At 44.3% G+C, this 15,359-nt stretch overlaps 1 protein-coding gene across 1 annotated transcript in view; it reads left to right on the top strand.

Annotated features, from left to right (window-relative positions):
• Positions 1-15,359, top strand: part of SFT2D1 (SFT2 domain containing 1) — a gene marked incomplete at its 3' end in the record, with an annotated part of 418,618 nt that overhangs the window by 134,130 nt on the left and 269,129 nt on the right. Inside the window, exon 3 of the mRNA XM_082250937.1 lies at positions 4,258-4,343. Within this exon, the coding sequence (XP_082107063.1) occupies positions 4,258-4,343 (86 nt within the window). The remainder of the gene's footprint in view (positions 1-4,257; positions 4,344-15,359) is intronic.

Raw genomic sequence — 15,359 nt, 5'->3', positions numbered from 1 at the left:
GAGCTAAGAGAAAAGGATTTTACGGTAAGATTTTACAAAAATCCATTTTTTTTAACATTTTAGGCCAATTTGTTTTCTGCTACATATTTATGGTAAAAAAAAATCACAATAAGCGTATTTTGATTGTGGTTTGCGCAAATGTTATTGCGTTTACTAACTACGGGAAAGATTTGTCATTTTTATTTTTTTATTTTTTTTTTTTACTAGTAATGGCGGTGATCTGCGATTTTTTTTTTTTTTACTACTAGAGTAATTGGTGCTAAAAATATGTACTGTTACTGTAAAAATTACACTGGCAGGGAAGGGGTTAACGGTACTGGTGATCAAGGGGTTAAATGGGTCCCTAGGGGTGTGATTCTAACTGTCAGGGGGCATGTCTTGTGAAGTAATCACAGAGAACTGCAATCCTATATAGCAGGATCAGATAGCCTCTGTGATCACTTCAGGGAGAATGACAGACGGCTGTCCTTCTCTCTCTCCTGCGGGAGATCGCGAGTGGCCGGTGGCCATCGGAGCTGCCAGTCACACGCGCTGGCTCCCCAGGTAATGAGCGGGGGTGGGAGCGCACCGCCGGCGGCGCGCGCTTGCCCCCTACAGTCTCCCGAGCGAGCGACGTAGGGCTATGTCACTTTGCCCAGCAGTGGCAGAGTGCTGCAGTAAATGTACGGTGGTTAAAATAAAAATTGCGATTCTCGGCGTAACATCATCTTTCACATTATACAAAAAAAATGAGCTATTTTGACTATTTATTTTTATTCATTAAAGTGTATTCTTTCCCTAAAAATTGCATTTAAAAGACCGCTGCGTAAATACAGTGTAACATAAAATATTGCAATGACTGCCATTTTATTGTCTAGGGTCTCTGCTAAAAATATATATATATATATATATATATATATATATATATATATATATAATATTTAGGGATTCTAAGTAATTTTCTAGCAAAAGATATTGCAAAAGATGATTTTAAGCAACAAGTGTCAGAAAAAGGCTTAGTCTTTAAGTGGTTAAACTGCCCTCATTTACAGACAAAGTTTATCTCTTTGATATAAAAGAACGAAATGATGCAATATTTCTCCTTATCTCTTAGCGCTTAGTAATGTTGTGATAAACTTTGCCTGCTGTTTTTTTTTTCTTTGATAGCTGTCAGCTTTGAGCAGAAAATCTCTGCACTGGATCATGGAAATGCCAGATTTAGATTGTGAGGGGAGTTGAATCGAGATCCTGATTTTTTTTTTTTTAACGCTTAATCGTGCAGCTCTACAACAAACTGAGCTTTGCTTCTGCTAATCAGTGGTATAGATTAATATATCGAACAAACAAAAACTGGCAAGTATTAGATGTGCTCATTTTACAGCATTGAAAGTCTTAGTCCCTAATGGTTGATGAATAAACTGCAGTTTACTGGCATTTCAAACGCCAAATGCTTGTAACTGCTGTAAACCGCATTTATCAGCGTTTTTAAAGGGGAAAACATTTCTGATCATTTTTTGAACATATAAAAATGTTGAAAATACACATTTTACCACCTGCTGTTGACTGCATCAATGGATGAGTCCAGTAGTAATAAACTCTGGTCCTCTCATGCAATTTTCAGAGCCACAGCCACATCAGGAGCATTTCCTCGCACATGCTAATGATGGGATCCATAGTGAAAACACAAATAATAAGACCGCTATCTACAAGTACATTGCTTCTGCTCTTACAGAATGGCTGAAATAGTTAATAATTTACTTGTTTTTCATGCATTGTGGGCATTTGGGAGGGTCTCCTGAAGTTCTTTAAAAAATGCTTCCATTCGCCAACTTTTCTAACCGCTGCTAAACTAAACTAACATAAACGTGGTATGTAAAAGCTGTGATTTGCACATGAGGCTCTTAGAAAATCATATCTTTCTCTTACGTCCTCCGACAGTCGCCGCCTCTTCATATTCGTCACATATGGGGTATTAGACTTTGCTCCGAAGGAGTAGCTAGGCAACAGAATATGTTAACAATAAAGCTTTTAACATATCCCACCCTCAAGGGGTGGTCCCCTCAGTCAATACCCTCCTACTTCCTGCAACCATATCTCAGTTTTAATGTCTAGCTTGTCAGGAGTGTTCTGGGCGTTCTATCCGCCCAGGGAACTTGGTCGGAGGGGGAGTCTTCCCTTCCGATCAACATTCTGGAATTGCGTGCGATAAGTCTCTGTCTTCATCGCTGGACGGACCGGCTGCAGGGCTGCCCGGTTCGGGTGCAGACGGACAATGCCACGGCGGTGGCCTACATCAACCACCAAGGGGGCACCAGGAGTGCCCGAGCGGCTCGAGAAGTGGCCGACATTCTGACTTGGGCCGAGACTCATGTCCCGGCGATAACGGCGGTGCACATTCCGGGGGTGGAGAACTGGCAGGCGGACTATCTGAGTCGCCAGACCCTGGATCAGGGGGAATGGTCTCTCCACCCGGCTGTCTTCCAGATATTGTGCGCGAAGTGGGGTCTTCCAGATGTGGACCTGTTCGCGTCTCGTCTCAACAACAAGGTGAAAAGGTTCGTGGCAAGGACGCGTGACCCTCGGGCAGGCGCGTCGGACGCGTTAGTGGCCCCGTGGCATCAGTACAGGCTGATGTATGCGTTTCCGCCGATTCAGTTGCTGTCCAGGTTCCTTCGCAGGTTACACTCGGAACGCAGCACGGTGATTCTTGTGGCACCGGACTGGCCTCGCAGGTCCTGGTACGCAGACCTCGTGAATCTGGCGGTCGACGCCCCGTGGCGTCTGCCTCTTCGAGACGATCTACTGTCTCAAGGACCGATATACCATCCTGCTTTACAGTCGCTGGCTTTGACGGCCTGGCTGTTGAGACCGAGGTCCTGAAGGAGAAGGGTCTCTCTCCGGAGGTCGTTCATACTTTGATCAACGCGAGGAAGTCTTCCTCGGGGAAGGTTTATTACCGTACTTGGAAGGCCTATTTTGCCTGGTGTGAGTCCAGGGGGTTTTCGCCCCGCACGTACTCGGTTTCCCGTGTGCTGTCTTTCCTTCAAACGGGAGTTGATCAGCGTTTGGCGCTGGCTACGATAAAGGGTCAGGTCTCTGCACTGGCCGTTCTGTTTCAACGTCCCGTGGCTTCCAACTCTTTGGTTGGCACCTTTGTTCAGGGTGTAAGGCATCTGGTCCCTCCTAGGAGGGATCCTTTGCCCCCTTGGGACTTGAATCTCGTTCTGTCTGTGTTGCAACGTGCTCCTTTTGAACAGATCAGGGAGATCTCGTTGTCTATGTTGTCCAAAAAGGTCGCCTTTTTGGTGGCGATCACTTCGGCTCGCAGAGTATCGGAGCTGGCAGCCTTGTCCTGCAAGTCTCCGTACCTGGTTGTTCATTTGGATAAGGTGGTCTTGCGACCTAATCCTTCTTTTCTTCCGAAACGAGTTTCGGAATTCCATCTTAACGAGGATATTGTCTTGCCTTCGCTGTGCGCGAAGCCTAAACATCCAAAGGAGGTGAGACTACATTCTTTGGATGTTGTTCGGGCGATTAGGGTTTACCTTAAATCGACTGAGTCTTTTCGAAAGACGGACTCCTTGTTTGTTCTTCCAGAGGGTCCTCGGAAGGGCATGGCGGCTTCGGCCTCTACCATCGCCAAATGGATCAGGCAGACCATTGAACAGGCCTATGCTTTGCAGGGGAAGGTTCCCCCTGTGCCTGTGAAGGCGCACTCTACTAGATCTTTGAGTACGTCTTGGGCCTGTCGTCATGGGGCTTCTGTAGCCCAGGTGTGTAAGGCGGCGACCTGGTCGACCGTGCACACGTTCACAAGATTCTACAAAGTAGATGTCCAGGCATCGGCGGATGCTTCCTTTGGCCGCAAGGTTCTTAGTGCGGCAATTTCCTAGGGTCCCTTGTTGGGGACCTCTGGCTGTTGGGATATGTTTTACATTCCCTGGTTTTTTTTTTGTCTTTTCCTGGGTTGTTGCTCCTGTTGAGCACTTGTTTTTTCCTGTTGCCCAGCTGGTTTCCTTCCTTTGGTAAGGTTCTTTTCTTTGATGCGGAGACTGCGTTGCCTTTTCGGCGCGGATGCGTTTCCCACCCCTCATGTTTGCACTGCTTTGGGACGTCCCCATATGTGACGAATATGAAGAGGCGGCGACTGTCGGAGGACGTAAGAGAAAGGAATTTTACAGGTAAGATTTTACAAAAATTACGTTTTTTGTATATTGAAACATTTGTAGTTTAAGCATAAACTTACATGTTCCTTATACTGTTTGTGTCTTTTAATAGGGGAGTGCACTGCTTTGGGTTCCTGGTGCTGGAATAAAACTTTTTGCTGTGTTTTATACTCTAGGAAATGTTGCTGCCTTAAGCAGGTAAGCTTATAGTTTAACCTTTCAGTTCTTTATGTGAACCACACTTTTTTTTTTTTTTTTCTTTTTAATATAATCAGATTGGATTATTATGTTGATGTATGTGCAAAAGTATGGTAAAAGGAACAGTTTAACCCATAGCAATCAGAAGCATCTGTTTCATTTTCAGACCTGTAAGTGGCAGTTCACACTTATGCGATGCGGGAAGGCTGCGAATTCGCAGCCTGTTCCTGCATCGCAAACGCACCCCTGGCAGTTCACACTGCCATATGCGATACACTGGGGATGTCAATGAAATGTTAACGACACCCCCAGTTTGATCGCATATCGCAGTGCAATCTTTACAGTTCGCACAGGATCGGATCGCACAAGTGTGAACCACTGTGCGTTCCGATCCTGATGCGGCTGAAAAATAGGGTCCTGTGCGACTTTGGTGAGGGTGCAGTGCGAATTTAGCCATACAAAGTGTATGGCTGAATTCGCACCGCACAGCCGATCGCATGTAATGAAGGAGCGGTGCGTTCCGATATTACATGCGATCGCCGCAGCTGCAAGAATGTGAACCGGCACTCAATCAAAAATTATAGTTGGAAGATTATTTGTTTTTGTGGGGAAGAACTGTTAACACACTTTTCATAAATAAACTCTATTATTTGCATTTGGCTTTTTTCCAACTATATAGAAGTAGTAATGCTCAAATGGCGTGACTGAATAAAAGTCAATATTTGTGTAATATTGTAATAAAGTAAATGTAAACCCAAACTGAGTTGGTAGTAGTCCTATTCAGTTGGACTATTTGTGTATTGTTGCTGGCATGTGCTTCTTATCCAAGCATCGTCTTTCTAAAGACTGTCAGGAAAAACCCCCAGCATTTACAACCGTGGCTAGCGCAGTCACTTATTGCAGTCACCATGGAATTTGTCAAGGAAGATGTTGATTTCCAAGACCATGACAAGAGATGTGAATGCTTTTGAAACACTGGGGTTGATTTACTAAAACTGGAGGGTGCAAAATCAGCTTCTGTTTTTTTTTTGTCAAAGCCTGATTGAACAAGCTGAAGTTAGAAGCTGATTGGCTACCAGGTACACCAGTTTTGCATTCTTCCAGTTTTAGTAAATCAACCTCATTGTTCTAATTCCATAATCTAATCTCTGCTGAGAGCCTTTTCTGCTTTAGAGCATGAAGTTCTGCGTGAACCTTGTTTCTCTGCTGAACCTCGATAATCTATAGTAGTGGCAGATTTCTGTATTGGTTCCAAAAGTAAAGTACCCGGACCCTAATAGAAGAATGGATAAAGGCCTGTATCCTACGTATTGCACTTGCTTTGGCAGGCAGTTGCATCTGTTAGTTAGTTGGTGAGGTGCTTGACAGGTCCAGAGCTGTGGTCTGCTGTGGCAAAATCCAGTTCCTGAAAATTATTATTATACAGGATTTATGTAGCGCCAAAGGTTTGCGCAGCACTTAAAACCTGCAGGTTGTGCCTAACCCAGCTCTGCTACATGTGTGTAAGCATCCCTTGTGGTGTTTCCCTACTTTTCGGAGGCTTGTGGGACTGATGTTGCAGGCAGGCCTGTAAAGAGTTACATGTCCTGGCTGCCCCATTAAGGGCATTTGACATCTTCTTGTTGATACATGGACGCATGTGCACCAACCTGTTAGTGGCAGACTGGGTGCCAATTCCTTTCCTTGGCTAGCCTACAGTGCAGCAGTGTTAATTTTGTCGACAAATATTTTCATCCTAGTTTTTGCCAGCTGCATGTTTTCAGTGTCAAAAATAAAATGAAAATAAAAATAAAAATTAGAATTAAGTCATTTGACAAAAACTATGACGAAAAGCAATTTCAATTTTAGTCAGTGAACAAAAATGGAACAATAATGTGAGCGAGGAATGTTTACCCACCTGAACTTCCACTTTCCTCTGAACTCTGCCTGTCTGTCAAAGCTCCAACCCCCTGACTCTTATCGGCAAGCTGTATTGGCTGAGAGATGCAGGCTCCCATCAACCCTTTCCCTTTCCTATGCAGTTCCACACATTACGCTTATTCACACAATGTCTTTGGCTTTTTTAAGATCAGCAACACAATTTCATCCTCAGCCTATAATAGCACATTAGCCGCCTCCTGTCCGCTGCAAGGACAAATGACATCGGGCAGGATCCTCTCTTGTTCATATGACATCGCCCAGTCTCACAGCAATTGCGTGCCTGTGGGGGTACGCTGCACAGCGTTAATGGGCGCGCTGTGTCCCTGGGAAACAGCACGACCCGATCTTGGTAAAGAGCTGATGTCGTGGCTCTTCACACATGTGATCAGCTGTGTCCAATCACAGCTGATCATATGTAAACAAGGAAGTTCTGGTAATCGTCTCTTCTCCTCACACGGACAGAGTGCGAGGAGAGGAGAGCTGATCAGCGGCATCTCCTCACAGGGGAGACCTGTACAGCTAATCGGGGCACTGATTATCAGTGCAGCCCCAACAGTGCCCAGCAATGATACAAGTCAGTGCCGCCTATCTGTGCCACCTATCATTGTCCATCAGTGCCCATCAGTGCTGCATATTAGTGCCCCCTCATCTGCGACCTTCAGTGCAGCCTCATCAGCGAACAACAATGGAGAAAAATTACTTATTTATAAAATTTTCTGACAGAAACTAAGGAAAACTTTTTTTTTTTATTCCAAATTTTTGGTCTTTTTTTGTTAAAAAAAAAAAAAAAACCCCAGCAGCGATTAACCACTTAAGCCTCGGAAGATTTTACCCCCTTCCTGACCAGGCCCTATTTTGCGATTCGGCACTGTGTGACTTTAACGGACAATTGCGCGGCCGTGCAACACTGTACCTAAACAAATTTGACGGCCTTTTTTTCCCCACAAACAGAGCTTTCTTTTGGTGGTATTTGATCACCTGTGCGATTTTTTTGATCATGCGCTATAAACAAAAGAAGAGCGACAATTTTGTAAAGATAACAATATTTTTCACATTTTTTTTATATGAAATTCCCAAAAAAAATGTAAAAATCGAATTTTTAACATTTTAGGCCAATTTGTTTTCTGCTACATGTTTTTTTTAAAAAAAATTGCAAAAAGCGTATTTTGATTGGTTTGCAAAAAAGTTATTGCGTTCACTAACTAAGGGATTTTTGTCTTTTTTTTTTTTAACATGTAATGGCGGCGATCTGCGATTTTTTTTTTTTTTTTTGCGGGACTGCGACATTGCGGCGGACAGATCGGACCCTTGACTGACATTTTTGACACTTTTGGGGTTACCAGTGACACTGGCAGGGAAGGGGTTAACTTTATTGGAGAAGGAGGGGTTAAGTGTGTCCCTAGGGGTGTGCTTCTAACTGTACAGGGATGTGGCTGTTTGTGTAACTACAGAGATATATGACCAGGACCGTATGATCTCTGTTCTTACACAGGGAAGAATGACAGGCGGCTTTGTTTACATTAGCCGCCTGCCTTTCTCCCTTCACAGCGGACGATCACGAGTGGCCGGCAGACATCGGGTCCGCCGGTCTCACGTGCGGGAGGGGGTCCGTGAACGAGCGGGGGTGGGAGCGCGCCTCCGGCGCTGTGCGCTCGCCCACTAGAGCCTGACAGGCTAGGGACGTAGTACTACGTCGCTTTGCCTGTGAGGGGCTGACTGCCGCAGTAAATATACTGTGGGCGGTCGGTAAGTGGTTAAATATAACCAAATGCAAGCTCTATTTTTGGGAAAAAAAATTATAAAAAATCATTTGGGTACAGCGTTGAATGACTGCGCAATTGTCATTCAAAGTGCTACAGAAAGCTGAAAATTGTCCTGGGCAGGATGGGCGTAAAAGGGAGTTTAACCATTTGCCTACTGGGCACTTATACCCCCTCTCTGCCCAGACCGATTCTCCACTTTTCAGTGCTTTTACATTTTGAATGACAATTACTAAGGCCTGCAACACTGTACCCATATAAAATTTGTGTCCCTTTTTCAGACAAATAGAGCTTTCTTTTGGTGGTTTTTATTCACCACTGGGTTTTTTATTGTGCTAAAAATGAAAAAAAAATTCTTCATAAATTTTAGCCAAAATTTATACTTATCTTTGGTAAAAAAAATAACCCAAATCATTGTATATTATTTGGTCTTTGTGATAGTTATAGAGTCTACAAGCTATGGTGCCAATCATTGAAAATTGATCACATCTGATTTACCGATCTCATTTCTTGAGACACTGACAAGCCAGTGCAGTACAAATACCCCCCAAATTACCCCTTTTTGGAAAGTAGACATTCCAAGGTATTTAGTAGGAGGCGTGGTGAGTTTTTTGAATTTGTAATTTTTCCCACAGTTCTTTGCAAAATCCCCCCCCCCCCCCCATAAAATTGTCACATTAACAGGTTATCTCTCTCACATGGCATATGTGTACTTGAAACTACACCCTACAACACATTCTGATACTCTTCCTGAGTATGGCGATACCACATAGAGAGGCCCAACATGCAGGGAGCACTGTCGGGTGTTCTAGGGACATAAATTACACATCTAATTTCTAGATTACCTATTACACTTTTGAAGGCCCTGGAGCACCAGGACAATGGAAACGCCCACAAAATGACCCCATTGGGGAAAGCAAACACCCCAACGTATATTCTACGAGGCATAATGAGTCTTTTGAACATGTCTTTTTTTAATTTTACTTTCACAAATTTTTGTGGTTAGAAAATGAAAGTTGTCCATTTATAAGATATTTCTAACACATAGCATGTACATACCAAAAATTACACCCCAAAGTACATTCTGCTACTCCTCCTGAGTATGGTGATACCACATGTGTGAGACTTTTACACAGCCTGGCTATATGGAGAGGCCCAACATGCAAGGAGTATCGTCAGCTGTTCTAGGGGCATAAATTACACATCTAATTTCCTGACAACCTATCATTTTTGAAGGCCCTTCATACTTCTAACACATAGCATGTACATACCAAGGATTACACCCCAAAATACATTCTGCTGAGCAAAGGTTAAACAGTCACTACTGGTCACTGATTTAACCCTGCACTGGAGCACTTGTGCGATTGGGACTAGTATATATTAATGTTGGAGAGTTATACTTCACTAAGAGAGTGATAGATAACTTACTGTACATGTCCTGTTGTATTTGATTTTACTCACCTCTTCCGTTTATTATGCGATTTTAGAATCGCATCACATTGCACCATTAGTTATTTGCCCTATTAGAACTTTCTTATTTATATATATATATATATATATATTTATGCTACTAGTTGGGATACTACTTAGTATTCACTTGTACTTGCTCTTCTTGGTGTAGCTTATTCACAATTAGTCACTATAGCACTTTTAATCTATATCCTGATTGTTATTTGCACCTTACCTGGTTTATCAAGGATATTTGAATTGATTAAAGACACCTAGTCACTTTATAAGCACCTCAATTTTTCCACAAAAATTTGGAATAAAAAAAAAAAGTTTTACTTACTTTCTGTCAGAAAATTTTATAAATAAGTAACTTTTCTCCATTATTGTTCGCTGATGAGGCTGCACAGAAAAGGCTCAGTTAGTTTATGTGGAAGGCAGAAACCTCCTTGATCAACAATTCAGGTGGTAGGCAGAGGTATAGTCGATAAACAGGCCAGGGTCAGTTTAAATGGAAGGCAGAAACATTGATCAATAATTCTGATGGTAGTCAGAGGCATAATCGATGAACAGGCCAGGGTCAGTTCAGGTGGAAGGCAGTGTCATGGTCAAAAACCCACGGCAAACGCCGTATCGCCTGTATTAAAAAATGTTCATACATTTTTTTGATACAGGCGATACAGCTTTTGTCATGAAGCTTTTTACCCGAGTGTTAATTGGCGTCTGGACTAGGTTGTCTTCTATGTTGTGTTTTGGTTGTGTCTTGTTGTTTCATGTCACATTAGGTATTCTTACTGGGTTAATAAATTGTATCCTTTATTTTCAATAAAGTTACACAATTATTTTTACTTTGTATCCCCTTGCCATTTATTTGTCAACAGGAATAGCTTCTCTTTGCTCCAGCTCGTCACTGCTGGACAGTGGGGCGGTCACCATGCTTTCCTTACAGGACTTCCGGTGAAACCTGACCCTTGTGGACCTTATGGTGGCTACGTTCAAGCCGTTCCGTATGCCCAGTTCCATGCGAGAATGCTGCAGTAGCCAATCCTATTTGTATTCAACAAGGTGAAAATATCAGCGCCACTAAGTAAAATATCGTACACTGGCAATCCAAAAATAATCAATAAAACGATCGCTGCAGCTGTATCAAAATGTGTGAACCACTGCACATACAAAATTATAAAAGAAATTAAAAATACAGTGCTGTTAATCTATGTGTTGTGCAAATATGCAAGAAAGGTGTGCAAACAGGTGCTGAATGAATTAATAATCACAGTGTATACGTGCTGACAAATATAAAATATAAATATTAAAATATATATATATATATATATATATATATATATATATATATATATATATACAGTTGTGTTCAAAATTATTCAACCCCCAATGCTGTAAAGGGTTTTAGGGAATTTAGTGTACATTTGTAATTGTATTCAGAATGAAATCCTACAAGGACTTCTTAAAGAACCATATGCAACTAAAATGACATCAATTGGTTTTGTAATACAGTAGTAAATGTTTCTTTTGTGAATTCTTCATTGACACAATTATTCAACCCCTTAAAGACTACCACTCTGAAGAACAGAGGTTCATTGAAGGGTTTTCAATCAGGTATTGAAAACACCTGTGGATGTCGGAGCAGCAATAAAGCCTAATAAGCACCAATTAGGCAGCTTTAAAATGACTGTGATACTCAGCTACTTCTAGACATTTACTGGTGTGGTTACAAACCTGGTGAAATCAAGAGAATGGTCCAGAAAGACAAGAGAAGAGGTGATTACTCTTCACAGGAAGGGCAATGGCTATAAGAACATTGCAAAGATGTTAAACATACCAAGAGACACCATAGGAAGCATCATTCGCAAATTCAAGGCAAAGGGCACTGTTGAAACACTACCTGGTCGTGGCAGAAAGAAGATGCTGACTTCGACTGCTGTGCGCTACCTGAAGCGTAGAGTGGAGAAAAGTTCCTGTGTGACTGCTGAGGAATTGAGAAAAGATTTGTCAGATGGGGGTACTGAAGTTTCTGCTCAGACAATAAGGCGCACACTGTGTAATGAAGGCCTCCATGCCAGAACTCCCAGGCGCACCCCCTTGCTGTCTCCAAAGAATAAGAAGAGTCGACTGCAGTATGCCAAAAGTCAGGTGGACAAACCACAGAAGTTTTGGGATAGTGTTCTGTGGACTGATGAAACAAAATTAGAACTGTTTGAGCCCATGGATCAACGCTATGTTTGGAGGAGGAAGAACAAGGCCTATGAAGAAAAGAACACCTTGCCTACTGTGAAGCATGGCGGGGGGTCAATCATGCTTTGGGGCTGTTTTGCTTCTGCAGGTACAGGGAAGCTTCAGCGTGTGCAAGGTACTATGAATTCTCTTCAGTACCAGGCGATATTGAATGACAATGTGATACAGTCCGTCACAAACCTGAGGCTTGGGAGACGTTGGACCTTTTAACAGGACAATGATCCCAAGCATACCTCCAAGTCCACTAGAGCATGGTTGCAGATTAAAGGCTGGAACATTTTGGAGTGGCCATCACAGTCACCAGACTTAAATCCGATTGAGAACCTCTGGTGGGATGTAAAGAAAGGAGTTGCAGTGCACAAGCCTAAGAATGTGACTGAACTGGAGGCTTTTGCCCATGACGAATGGGCGAAGATACCCGTAGATCGCTGCAAGACACTTGTGTCAAGCTATGCTTCACGTTTAAAAGCTGTTATACCTGTAAAAGGATGTTGTACTAAGTACTAAGATTGAATGTCACTTGGGGGTTGAATAAAACTGATAATGATGTGAGCACAGAAAAGACATTTGTGGTTATTTCATTATAAATGTTATGTTATATTTGACTGACCTACACGTGCCTCTTTGATTTAATTGTAAGCAGGATGACTGAATGATCAAAATCAATGTCAAACTGGCCAAAACAATCAATTTCATTGGGGGTTGAATAATTTTGAACACAACTGTGTATGTGTATGTATATATATATATATATATATATATATATATATATATATTATACACACACACACACACACACACATTAACATACATATATCATAATACTTTGCAAAGTGAATAGCGATTTTTGGAATATTAGGACTAAAGTGCTCAAGTGCTCATCCAGTGATTAAAGTGGATAATGTATCACTGTAATAAAACAAGATTACACAGTCTCTTCTTTGACCACACAGTGCTCAAGTGCTCAGAACGATGGTGTAGATGCTCGTGATCCCACAACCAAAGTTAGATAGCCTCTCACCTTAGTCTCTGACCCGTGTGTCACCACTGGGTCATAAGCGCTTGATATCCTGAGGATATATTCAGGGTCACGCCACCAAGTTAAAGAGTTCTGAGATGCTGCAGGGGTTAATAGATGGCTGAAGCTTCCCGATCCATAATCCCAGTTGGCAGTGTATGGTTAAAAGGAAAGCAAGAGGGAGATTTAATGTTCTCTGTATAAATAATTATATTAAAAAATAAGAGAGATACACTCACATAAAAGGCACATCGGCTCTGCAGGCATCAATAGGCACTATAATCAGTGGAGGGAGAGACGCACCGGAAGCTTCCTGTACTGCTGCTGAATCACGTCCGTCTGTAATCCCCGCACCCTATACGCATGTCTTCATGTGCTGTGGGCGTTTGACTTCTTCAGTAGGGGTTAGGATAGAAGGCTGGACGGATCGAATTTAACATACAGCATGCGGGGACCACGTTCACAGAGCTGTGTCCCCAGTGAAAGAAATAGCTCACACACCATCCTCCAAAGGACAGAAAAGAGCTAAAACAATATGTTTTGGAGAGTCCAGCGGTACGAGAACCAGCAGTCTCCTCCTATGCATCACATCCAATAATACCATACATATATAAACCACCATTAAATTAGTAAAATGAAGGGGGGCGTGGCCTGGACGTGATGGTGTGAGGACGCATCTCGAGTGAGCTCCTGCCTGCCTGAGCCTGCCGCTTGACCTGTAGCGACCGTCGATTGTATAATTACCCGCTGGCGATGCCATCGAAGAGACGGCCGTCCTCCCAGCCTCCCGGGGGCTCTCCGAACGTTCCACGGACCTCCGAGACCTCTTTTCTGTGACCCCTCGGAGCCACCGCGAGGCGTCCAAGATGGCGGCGCCCCGATCCTCTCCGGCCTCCGCGCTGCTCCTGGGACCGTCTTCCTCAGGTACAGGAGCCCAACCCCTTCTTGCCCTATACAGTGGCATCTCCTCACTCCACTGACTCTGGGGACACGGAGGAGGACTGGGATTGGAAGGCCCACATTAAGGCCTTACCGACCAGGACGGAGATTGTCCACCTGATTACTACTACAGTGGAGCATTCGGTCACCCAGGCCTTGGAGGGTCTGAGGGTGGACACTGAGGCTCTGGGACACAGGGTGGAAGCCCTAGAATCCGGCCAGGACGATATCCTACATTCCCTATCCTCCTTTCAGGAGTCTGCCAGCACACATGATACTGTCCTTAACACTCTTATGGATCAGCTTGATGATTATGAGAACAGAGATAGGCGCCAGAACATTCGCATTAGGGGGCTCCCTGAAGCCACCAGAGCGCCTGACCTGGTCCCCTCTGTCCAGGGTATTTTTCGTCAGATTTTGGGAAATAGAGCCCCTGATGTCATAGACATTGACAGAGCGCACAGGGCCTTGCTTCCCCCACCAAAGGAGGGTGAGCCGCCCCGGGATGTTATATGCAAACTACATAAGTATGCTTTGAAAGAGGATATAATGCAGGCTGCCCGGTCTATGGCTGTGATTGACTTTGATGGCGCTCAACTTTCTCTGTTCCCCGACCTGTCTAGGCGGACACTCATGCAACGGCGCTCCCTGCGCCCCCTACTGGATGCCTTACGCTCTCATCAAGTGGTGTATCGTTGGGGCTTCCCCTTCCATCTTACCGCCTCCAGGAATGGCAAGTCGGCTGTTCTCCACACCAAAGATGACCTGCAACGCTTCTGTGCTGCCCTGGATGTCCCCCTGACGGACTTCCCTGATTGGAGACTGCAGAGTACTCTACCCTTACCGCAACGCCCTGAGCGATGGCAACAGGTCACCCCGCGTGGAGGGAAACGCCGCAGAGGCTCGAGACGGGGCTCCGCCCGGGCCTCCCAGAGAGACTGAACGCTGCTCACCTTTATTGGAAGCTTGCCAGATGGCGGGCTTTACTAACCCCTGCTGCCTTGGGGGGCCCGGCTGGGTCCCTCTATCTATATGGTGGTATTTGCACTACGTTGTTAGCTTTGTTAGCCTTATATGTTGATGGTTTCGGGGTGAGGTTCTCCCCCCTACGGACTGGGGCTGACCCGGGGTCCTCGGGGTCCGCGGGTTTCCCCCAGACCGGCTGCAGGTCATGTTTACTTCCTAGTTATTGTTATATGGCTCGGAGATGCATTGCTCCTCTCACTAGTGGTTCAGTCACTACCCCACAGTAGGTGGCCCCGTGGGTCTGGGTACTCCCAAACCCTCGAGGGTTTTTTTTTTTTTTCCCTCCCTTTTTTGGGTACGGTTAGTTGGAGCTGCCCCCTCTCTTTTGAGGCCAAGGGGGCACGTCCCTGTGGGATACCTCACCATGCCGAGGACGATTTTTTGTCTCCTGCTCTTCTTTTTCTACTCTTCGTTTCTACTATCCCATTCTCTTTCACTGTCTCCTCCCTCTGTTGTCCCCTTTCCCCCTTTCCACATTCTCATCTCTCTCTCCTTTTTCCCTGGGTGGCCTGGTGGGGGGCGTGGAGCCCACGGTGGAGGTATGGGACAATGCATCTTGGAGTTCTTCTTGCCTCCTTTGCTGGTCGGGGCGAGGCTCATGACAGTGTATTATTTGCCTGTTCTTTCTGTCCGCCCATTGCTGTCTCATGGCTG

Source organism: Pelophylax lessonae (genome assembly GCF_965119305.1).
Source record: "Pelophylax lessonae genome assembly, chromosome: 3".
In the NCBI taxonomy this organism is placed as follows: domain Eukaryota; kingdom Metazoa; phylum Chordata; class Amphibia; order Anura; family Ranidae; genus Pelophylax; species Pelophylax lessonae.
Note: the sequence above shows the minus strand (reverse complement) of the source record. Positions and strands in the feature narration are given on the sequence as shown.